Source organism: Triticum dicoccoides, chromosome 4A, assembly GCF_002162155.2.
Source record: "Triticum dicoccoides isolate Atlit2015 ecotype Zavitan chromosome 4A, WEW_v2.0, whole genome shotgun sequence".
Taxonomy (NCBI): Eukaryota; Viridiplantae; Streptophyta; class Magnoliopsida; order Poales; family Poaceae; genus Triticum; species Triticum dicoccoides.
The window spans coordinates 16,361,270-16,372,142 of record NC_041386.1 but is presented as its reverse complement, the minus strand read 5'-3'; the positions used below and the strand labels follow the sequence as shown (position 1 = coordinate 16,372,142).

The following is a 10,873-nucleotide window of genomic DNA, read 5'->3' as shown; positions in this document are numbered from 1 at the left end:
AAGATTAATAATAAAACTTTCTTATGAGTGTGTTGAATACTATGAGAAGTTCGATGCTTGATAATTGTTTTGAGATATGAATATGGTGATATTAAAGTTGTACTAGTTGAGTAGTTGTGAATTTGAGAAATACTTGTGTTAAAGTTTGTGATTCCCGTAGCATGCACGTATGGTGAACCGTTATGTGATGAAGTCGGAGCATGATTTATTTATTGATTGTCTTCCTTATGAGTGGCGGTCAGGAACGAGCGATGGTCTTTTCCTACCAATCTATACCCCTAGGAGCATGCGCGTAATACTTTGCTTTGATAACTTGTAGATTTTTGCAATAAGTATATGAGTTCTTTATGACTAATGTTGAGTCCATGGATTATACGCACTCTCACCCTTCCACCTTTGCTAGCCTCTCTAATACCATGCACCTTTCGCCGGTATCATACACCCGCCATATACCTTCCTCAAAATAGCCACCATACCTACCTATTGTGTCATTTCCATAGCCATTCCGAGATATATTGCCATGCAACTTTCCACCGTTCCGTTTATTATGACACACCCCATCATTGTCATATTGCTTAGCATGATCATGTAGTCGACATCGTATTTGTGGCAAAGCCACCGTCCATAATTTCTTCATACATGTCACTCATGAGTCATTGGATATCCCGGTACACCGCCAGAGGCATTCATATAGAGGCATTCTTTGGCCATGTTATTTTGAAGAGACATAATTGCTTAGTTAGTATGCTTGAAGTATTATTATTTCTATGTCAATATTAAACTTTTGTCTTGAATCTTTCGAATCTGAATATTCATACCACAATTAAGAAGAATTACATTGAAATTATGCCAAGTAGCATTCCACATCAAAAATTCTGTTTTTATCATTTACCTACTCGAGGACGAGCAGGAATTAAGCTTGGGGATGCTTGATACGTCTCCAACGTATCTATAACTTTGATTGCTACATGCTATATTATCTAGTGTTTTGAACATTATTGGGCTTTATTATCCACTTTTATATAATTTTTGGGACTAACCTATTAGCCGGAGGCCCAGCCCAAAATTGCTGTTTTTTTGCCTGTTTTAGGGTTTCGAAGAAAAGGAATATCAAACGGAGTCCAAACGGAATGAAACCTTCGGGAACATGATTTTTAGGAAGATTATGATCCGGGAGACTTGAACCCTACGTCAAGAAAGAAAACAGGAGGCCACGAGGTAGGGGGCGCGCCTACCCCCCCCCCCAGGCGCGCCCTCCACCCTCGTGGGCCCCCTGTTGCTCCACCGACGTACTCCTTCCTCCTATATATACCTACGTACCCCCAAATGATCAGATACGGATCCAAAACCCTAATTCCACCACCGTAACTTTCTGTATCCACGAGATCCCATCTTGGGGCCTGTTCCGGAGCTCCACCGGAGGGGGCATCGATCACGGAGGGCTTCTACATCAACACCATAGCCCCTCCGATGAAGTGTGGGTAGTTTACTTCAGACCTACGGGTCCATAGTTAGTAGCTAGATGGCTTCTTCTCTCTTTTTGGATCTCAATACAATGTTCTCCCCCTCTCTTGTGGAGAACTATTCGATGTAATCTTTTTTTTGCGGTGTGTTTGTTGAGACCGATGAATTGTGGGTTTATGATCAAGTCTATCTATGAATAATATTTGAATCTTCTCTGAATTCTTTTATGTATGGTTGGTTATCTTTACAAGTCTCTTCGAATTATCAGTTTGGTTTGGCCTACTAGATTGATCTTTCTTGCAATGGGAGAAGTGCTTAGCTTTGGGTTCAATCTTGCGGTGTCCTTTCCCAGTGACAGTAGGGGCAGCAAGGCACGTATTGTATTGTTGCCATCGAGGATAATAAGATGGCGTTTTCTTCATATTGCATGAGTCTATCCATCTACATCATGTCATCTTGTTTAAGGCGTTACTCTGTTTTTAACTTAATACTCTAGATGCATGATGGATAGCGGTCGATGAGTGGAGTAATAGTAGTAGATGCAGGCAGGAGTCAGTCTACTTGTCTCGGACATGATGCCTATATACATGATCATACCTAGATATTCTCATAACTATGCTTAATTATGTCAATTGTTCAACAGTAATTTGTTCGCCCACCGTGGAATACTTATGCCCTCAAGAGAAATCACTAGTGAAACCTATGGCCCCCGGTTCTATCTTTATCATGTTAATCTCCTACTACTTAGTTATTTCCTTTGTTTTTTACTTTGCCTTTATTTTACTTTGCATCTTTGTCACAAAAATACCAAAAATATTATCTTATCATATGTATCAGATCTCACTCTCGTAAGTGGCCTTATAGGGATTGACAACCCCTATTTGCGTTGGTTGCGAGGATTTATTTGTTTTGTGCAGGTACAAGGGACTCGCGAGTAGCCTCCTACTGGATTGATACCTTGGTTCTCAAAAACTGAGGGAAATACTTACACTACTTTGTTGCATCATCCCTTCCTCTTCGGGGAAAACCAACGCAGTGCTCAAAAGGTAGTAACAACCTTCATCAATGGGTTGGCCCAGCCGAAAGTATCTTCCACGCCATATATGTTTGGGACGTATTTTAAAAAAAGACCATCCTACCCTTTATTATGAAGGGGTATCGAAGAATCTCGTGCGTTGATGTGTTTAAGAGTATTGTACCGAAGAAGAAGTGAATAAACAATCTTCTTAAGTCTCTATCGCCAAGGGGCTTCATTTTAAAAACAATATCTGCTTGAACGGAGCAACATGTCGTAGCCACATCCTGAATTCTTGTAGTTGTTGTTAGTCAGTTGCCAAGATTATTTTCTGGGAAAGCATGTTGAATAACACGCCATGCATATATATCCCATATATCATCAACTATGGTCAAGTACCTAACAATAAATTCACCACAATGTTAAGTCCAATAGCATATATTTTTTAAGTAGTGTTAAATGTGAAAGTAGAGAGAAAATAATTAATTCGTTGAAATATAAGTTATGATCAAAGAATAAAAGAGCCATGATAATTCGCTGTATTACCTAACCGGTGAAAGGTATAAATTGAAGTTTTGAACATTTTCTATTTAGGAAGGATTATCTAGACACGAGAAATGTAGCAAACTATTCAAGCAACTATAAGTTATTTGGAGGGGAAATAGTTTTTTAGGTCTTTAGGGATATTGATGATTTTCTTCACTAGGTCTTTTTCTTTTCAAACAAAGCAACACAAAATACACTTTAGAAAACAACTTGGTACCAAAAAATGAACTATAATACAAAGAGCAACCGCGGAGGAGGCGCTGAACACGTCGGAGAAGAGGTGTCGTCGATTCGTCACCGTCGTCAACCGGTGGCCGGAGCAGTTGCGCCGCTTACCTCGTCGTCGATGTGGATCTGCGCCGGAGGAAAGCTCGAGACAGGGAAAATGGTGGCGGGAGTTTTGCCGCTGCGATCGCCCTAGCTATATAGGTCGACCGAATCGGCGAGCGGTGACGCAAAATCATCCGCCGCTTTTTCGGAGACATGCACGAGCTCCTGCCATCTTCGTAGCCACAGAAGGTCAGCCTCGTGTTCCCTTCCCTTGCATTGCTCGAGCCTGACTCGTTGGAAACTGCTGATTCGGGCGTTCCTAGCGGGCCTCGCTGAGGAGTGCTTTAAGTTTCGTGTGGGCCAAGATTCTGATGCGTGCTAGACAACCAAACAACCGTTTTTTGGCTAGGTTTAATGCGAGCAAACCAAGCGCGCCCTTAGGGCATCTCCAACGACAACCCGCAAATTCCCCCCGCATCCGTCCACGGACAAGAATGCGGAAGGACGCCATCCAACCGTAGCCGCATACATTTTCACAACAACTTGAACCATCTGGACAAAATTCGTGCAAACACAACCGGATTTCATATAAAAATGCCGGATTTTCATATAAACATGGCAGATTTCATTACATTTACATCAACTAAGTGGTGCTAATCCGGCTCTGGAGGTATAATAATACCTAATCTAAATGGCCTCCCACGGGTCCCTTTGTCTTCCTCATGTCCGGCAGCCCGATCATCGAACTGCCGGGAGCCCCGGAGGTATATGCTTCAGCGCAAATGACGGCTCACTTCCCCACCGCTCATCGGAGTGGAACCCCCGGCTGATGCTTTAGCGAAGGGGAAGGCGGCGCCTCCGCTTCTATGGACTCCATGCGGGATCGGCGAAGGTCCTCGCAAGAGAAGAACTGGGCAAGACACCGACTGTGTACGCGGCGTCGCCTCGGCGTCGGCCTTCATGGGACCCAAGCGGCGGTGATCTCTCGTGTTCTACTTCTCCTCGATGATGGCGACAGACGTGAAGGCACTGGCATCGACTCGTTGCTCTCTGCGCGCCTGGGTTCTGTCTTTGTCTACATGGCACGGCCGCAGGCACGGGAGGCGCGGGCGCAGACACGGGAGACGCGATACGATGAGACGTCGTCGACGGCAGCGACGACGCCCGCGCCGTCGTGCTCCCCTTGCTACTCCTCATTGAGCTGGTCTGGAGCGGCGAGTTGCTAAACCACGCGCTGACTTGGGGCGGCAACTTGCTTCATTGGGCTAGGCGGGGGAGGTAAAGCAGCGAGTTGCCTCGCTCGTATCCGTTGGTCTCGACGGGCCATCCAGCCGGCTTGTATCCCGAAGAAATGCTTTCGGAAGCCATCGAAGAGTGGAGAAAATGATGAAGGAGGAGATGGGGTAGCGGCGGAGGGGCGCGATTCTTGCCCAGCGTATGACCTCGTTTAAATAGAGGGCGGACAGAAGGAGCTCGGCCGGCGTTGCGTTTAATGTCGGTCCGCTCATGAACGGATGTGTGGCCGAAGTGGGTTTCTCAGCTTCCACGCGGGTTTAATGGAGGTGTATGAATGCAGCGAGGAGGCGTGTTCAGCCGGGCGTGCAACGGCGGTGTCCTCGGTCGACGCGCCGTTTCCATGGCAGATGCAATGAGAGATTGTGTCCGCCCTGAGCCGCCTTCAATACGGAGCAGTGCGCTCTACAGCGGCATGAATGCGGGCAGCTGCCGGCGGGCGAAAAGTGTGTGCCGGGGAGGGGGAGGGGGGGTCAGGGCGGTCAGAAGCGGGCTTATGATCGGTTCGGACTCCCACAAACCTCCCCAACTTTTGTCTCCGGTTTGCGAAAGAAAACCGTCCGGATTGTTCCGCAAACCGACACAGGTCTATATTGAATGTCTTCCGTGATCCAGGCAACGCGGTCCGGATGGTTGCGAGAGGTTTGAGAGTCCGGATTGACTATGCCTTTAATATTTCGAGATTTGAGGGTCAGAGACGCCCTTAATATTTCGCTCATACGCCAGTAAAAAAAACATTTCGCTCATACGGATCGTACAGTATCTTAGCAATATTCGGAAGTCACAAAAAGAGAACAAAAAGTGCGAATCTAGAGGTACCTGCGGGCACGAGATCGCCCATCCATCCGTGCGGCCGCCACCCACGGATGCCGTTAAACCCTAACTCCCATCTCCCCTATTTCTAGGGTTTTTCTCACTGCCAGCACGCCACTACCCCTCCCCACCCCCCTTCAGCAGCGCAACACACCAACGCCGCCGCCGCGCCGCCAGCCCGCCGGGAGCACCGCCGGAGATACCAGCCATGGATCGGTACCAACGGGTCGAGAAGCCGCGGCCGGAGGCCGCCGCCATCAGCGAGAACGAGATCCGTATCACCACACAGGGCCTCATCCGCAACTACGTCACCTACGCCACCTCCCTCCTCCAGGTACCGCACCATCCGCCACCCCCGTAGCCACCGGCTCAGGCCCCAAGGGGGCAGCCTCGAATAGGCGCCGTATCCTCGGTCAGATCTTGTGGCGGCACGTCTTAAAATGGCAAATTTGGGCGGAATATTCTTCCTGACCCCATACAGCATCGAACGTGACTGTTGATTATCGGCCGGCCACTGATATATACGGCAATGATATCTTGTTTTGCTTGCATTTTTTTTCTGTGAGATTTGGTGCTGCAGTGTGATATTTTCCATGCCGTCTTAAAAAGGAATGCCATCTGGTTAAGGATATCTGCAGTATCTAAGTTAGCGAGTAATGGATTTACGGAATGCGGACATAGCATTATGTTGTCCTACCGGGGTGAGTGATCAGGGACAGGGAGGTAGTTTTTTGCTTATCTTGGATGACAGGTGGTAGTTTTGGTATGCTAATTGGACAGGGCCACATCAAAGCTCTAGCTAATCTGAAGATTTAAGGGCCTTCCGTGGGCTCTTTGATGTTACAGGCTGTATGATATACTCTTGTTATCTAAAATACAATAAATTCAGCGTCCCTTTGTCGAGTGCAAATTGGCATTTGTTGATGTTTACTCTGAATGCACTGAAATCTTTAATAATCTTGAGCTTATCGAATTTAGTTGGTAGGTACATGAGTCATCAGTCTGGATATACAACAGATTCAATCATGTTGGCAAAGGCTTGTATTCTCTTGGTGTGAGCCCTTCATCGTGGAGCCAATTGCTGCCATTAAAAGGAAATGAGATTGAAGCCAGAACATTAGTGGCTTTCCTGCCCTGTCTTATCTTTTGTAATGTCAAACTGGTTTCCCTGCTGGTCCTCGCATGCACCTAACTGATATTGTTTCTGTAATGCTGCCAGCAGGCTTTGCTGTTTTGCATTTTCATGGATGCTACTTGCTATTAGTCATTGCCATTTCCACAAGTTACAGCCCTCTTTTGTTGTAGGTGCGATATCGCACCACTTCCCGGAGTCTGTTTATTTTGTAACAATTGTTTCAAAGTTGGGGCGTGCCACTCAGTCTAAAGTTCTCAACCTTGATCCTTATAAGGGCCACACATCCATGCAATCCTTCTTTGTATCAAGGAGGATGCATCATGTAACAATGTGGTAATTCCACCGTTCTTCTACAACCATGACCTGCTACGCCACTTCTGCTGGGTGTATAGTTTATTACTGTGATATGTGGTGCCATCTGTACTTAGCTAACTATTACAGCTCACCCGTATCACATGTACCTGTATGCATACAGTGAACCTTATAAGTTGTTCAAATCAGGAAAAAAGGGTGAAAGAAATTGTGTTGAAGGCCATGGGACAAGCTATCAGCAAGACAGTGGCTATTACCGAGATCATAAAGGTTGGTCTGTTCTTAGCTCTCTTTTGATACCATCATTTGGACTCCTTAAAATTAACTAGCTCCATCTAATCACAGAAAAGGATCCCTGGGTTGCATCAAGATACAACGATCAGTTCAGTCAGTATTACTGATGTATGGGAACCCATTGAGGAAGGCCTTGTACCGTTAAGTATTGCAAAACTATATTGCTTGCTGATTCCTTGGATCACCCTCTTTGTTAGTGTTTTTATATATGTCATCTTGTTGCAGATTGGAGATGACTCGTCATGTTTCAATGATCTCAATCTCCTTGTCACCTAAGGAGCTCGACACAAATTCACCCGGGTATTATGTTTGACATGTTTTCCTTCCCATGATTTGTTTTGAAGCATCTAGGATGCTCTACCTTGATTTCATGTGTACTGTAATATACAATTTTATGTGATCTTGTAGATATCAAGCTCCATTGCATGCAGAGCCACTTAAACCAAGGTACCAGCAAGTTCAGCGGTATCAACAACAGCACCAGCCAAGACAAAATCAAGGTCAAACAGGTGAACATACAATCACTAAATGTAGTTTGTCTATGTTACTGATTGCTAACTTGTTCCATGTGCATTGAAGATTCATATGTACGTGGAAGAGGCAGAGGGAGAGGAAGGGGCTGGGGTGGTAGGGGAGGGTATGGTGGGTATGATAATAACCAAGGAGGTTATGGTGGATATAGCAACCAGGGAGGATACGGCCACAACCAAGGTGGGTATGGCAATCATGGAGGTTACGGCCACAACCAAGGTGGGTATGGCAACCAGGGAGGTTACGGCAATCAGGGAGGGTATGGCCAAAACCAAGGTGGCTATGGAGGGGGTTATGGTTATGATCAAGGTGGATATGGGGGATATGGTAAGTTCTATCATAATTTTTTTTTGTTTACTGTTATTCAAGGTTGCCCATCAGCGAAGTATTTATGATAATCTAATCCTTACAGAAGTGGAGTTTAGTGTTTGACTGCTTCAGTTGATTTTTTTGGATGCTTTTTTGGGTCTTCCCTGAAAATCGTTACAAAAAGTTGGGGTGTTACACTATACATACACAACTATGTGTTCTCACCATTTTATCTTGTCAGATAATGGTGGCTGGAATTACAACCAGAACAGAGGCCGTGGTGGCGGTGGGCGAGGAAGAGGCAACTGGGGATACAGTGGTATGTACAAATCACAGCAACATACAGTCTATTTAGGCATGAATTGAACTTTCTGTTGGTACCCACCTATCTTGTGCATTTACTTCATCTTGGTACAAATCTAAGTAACAATAATTTCTGCTGCTGACTGATGTCTCCATTATGGCAGAACTTCAGTGAATGGTATTCGTGACGATAGAACAGGGTTTTAATCACCAATAATAAGATTTCAGTGCTAATCTGATTTCCCTTTAAACACATTCGGAAAATGAGTTATACATATTGATAAACAAAGAATAATTTCTTCACACTTGCTGTTTTATCTCAAGTTATATATTTAGACCATGTGCATGTGTACTGTGATTATTTTCCAAGCCTGAACTTGTATTTGAAACCATGATTGAAACAATAACTGTATGTGCTTTAGAGAAAAGATACAGTTTAAATGATCGCTATCCTGGGCATTAATTCAAAAGGTTCGAAGCTTGCTTGTATAGATTTAGTAAGTCTTTAAACAATACAGCACTGTGTATCAGATTCGGTTGTCTTGTTCTTGCATAATAAGCCTTTAAACAATCAATCATGGAATCTGTCCATCACAGGTCCAGGATACGAGCGCGGTGGCCGAGGTGCAGGCGGCCCAGGTGGCCCAGGCGGCAGGGGCTACGTGCGGGGCCGTGGTCGGATGGGCCCTGGCCGCGGGCGCGGGAACCAGAACTATTAGGTCACATAGTGCTGTATTGTTGCAAAAAAGAGAGACAGAAGGTACGCGTTCTGTGAATCGGAACCGAACCTTGGCGCTGTTTCATTGTGAACCATCGACTAGGCTTCCCAGTTTTTAGCTATAATCGCCAATGGTATCGGTACCATTGCTTCCATTCTGTGGGATTTTGACAAGCATGTTATGTTGTTCCTGGGACACCTTTACTGTATCTAAGAGTGCAGTTTTGAATAGTAGTTCATCTGTTTACCAGCTTTGCCTTTCCTAGCTCCTTGCCATCTACTCCCTCCGTTAGATACATCCATTTCCGAGACAAGTAATTCCAAACGGAGGGAGTAGTATGCTATAAAAAAGATTGTTTGGCCTGGGAAAGGATTTGTAGCTTACTGACCTGGGCGAAGAGAACTGAAGCTTATGTACTGTGAAAACTATAGCCCCAATTCGCAAAATCAGCTGGAAATCTAGTTTGACCCTCTACGATAGACCCTGACCGCTTCCACTGGACATAATTTTTTTGGGAAAGGCCACGGGGCATATCTGGGTAAAAAACCTCACAATCAATTAAGGTGTTTAACTGAAATTGGGTCACCTGACTGAGTCAACAATTTCTCAAAGCTCTCGTTCAATTCTTTGATACTATACACTATTGTGGTCTTCAGTTTAGAACTTGGTCATCTGATTTTGACCGGACCAATAATATCTCAAGAAGCTCTCTCATTTAGTTATTTTATTAATTCATCCTATTCCCTAATTTTGAAGCTTTTTTTATTTGATTGAGATATTCAATTTTGAATTTGGTTTACGATTTTGATTGGGCCAACGATTTTTGAAATCAATCAACACCAACCGGCTAGAAAAACATATCTACCCCGTGCACCCTCTTACCATCTAGACAAAAAAAAAGTGAAGGGGTATTAGTTTTTTGGAAAGTCAATTTTCTTTAACTTTGACCAAGTTTAGAGCCAAAAATATCAACACCCCAACATTAAGCCAAAAAATTATGAAAATTCATTTCATTATGAATATAATAACATCAATTTTGATATTACAAATTTTGATATAATTCTTCAGAAATTTGATCAAACTTAAAGAGGTTGGACTTTTATAAAAAGTAATAGATCTATATTTTAAAACAAAATGAGTATATTTTTCTTCACAATCTCAAGAACACCAACTACGTAGCAAAGGGCGCCCAACCCTTCAAGTGATTCCTGAATCTAGTTTGAGGGGTCTGTTTGGATTGAAATTTGATAATTTTTGTAGGATTTCAATTCATAATAAATTTTCTATGTGAGCTCACCATTTTTTAGAACAAATTTGTACACTTCAATTTTATATAAGATTAGTGAGATGTGGAAATTTGCACTAGTGCTTTACATAAACTTAATAACTGGCAGCCGTTTCTCAGGGAGGAGGCACCAGCGAACGGATAGTTCTCCCTGGGCGGTTCGATCACTATTTCGGCCTTTTCTCAGTGAGGAGGCAATAACTGGGCCAGTATAGTACTCTTCCCAGCCTGATCACTATTTTCCAAAAAAAGTCCAAACCTTTTGCCATATTATAAAAACAGCAGCTAAAATGAATTTTACTCTAGATAATTGCCATCCCCAAAAAACAAAATTACTCCACAAAAAGTTTTCAAAAAATTGCGAGTGACATACTTTTTTTTAATGAATTTTGTTCATGAGATGTTTTATGCCATGTCACTGTGCAGAAAAATGCCATGTTTGCGAGAACATTTGTTCTTTGTTTTTGCCATGTACCAATACAAAATGCCATGCCACAGTAAAAAAAATTCTAAAAGTTTGCCATGCTCTTAATAATACAAAGCCATCATCTTAATAATAAAAATGGCATGCTATTAATAATTAA

The 10,873-nt window shown here is 43.8% G+C and overlaps 1 protein-coding gene across 2 annotated transcripts; it reads left to right on the top strand.

Moving 5' to 3' along the window:
• Positions 1-5,494: 5,494 nt before the first annotated feature.
• LOC119284651 (ATP-dependent RNA helicase A-like) lies at positions 5,495-9,253 on the top strand. Of its 2 annotated transcripts, none has more exons than XM_037563802.1 (8): positions 5,495-5,735; positions 7,038-7,118; positions 7,194-7,282; positions 7,368-7,442; positions 7,551-7,642; positions 7,722-8,000; positions 8,224-8,301; positions 8,883-9,253. In XM_037563802.1, exons 1-8 carry the CDS (start codon positions 5,610-5,612, stop codon positions 9,002-9,004), a joined length of 942 nt encoding a protein of 313 aa, XP_037419699.1. In that variant the 5' UTR covers positions 5,495-5,609; the 3' UTR covers positions 9,005-9,253. The 2 variants fall into 2 exon arrangements, with proteins under 2 accessions (XP_037419699.1, XP_037419698.1); XM_037563801.1 differs by having other exon boundaries at positions 5,496-5,735; positions 7,551-7,651.
• The last annotated feature ends 1,620 nt before the right edge of the window (positions 9,254-10,873 follow it).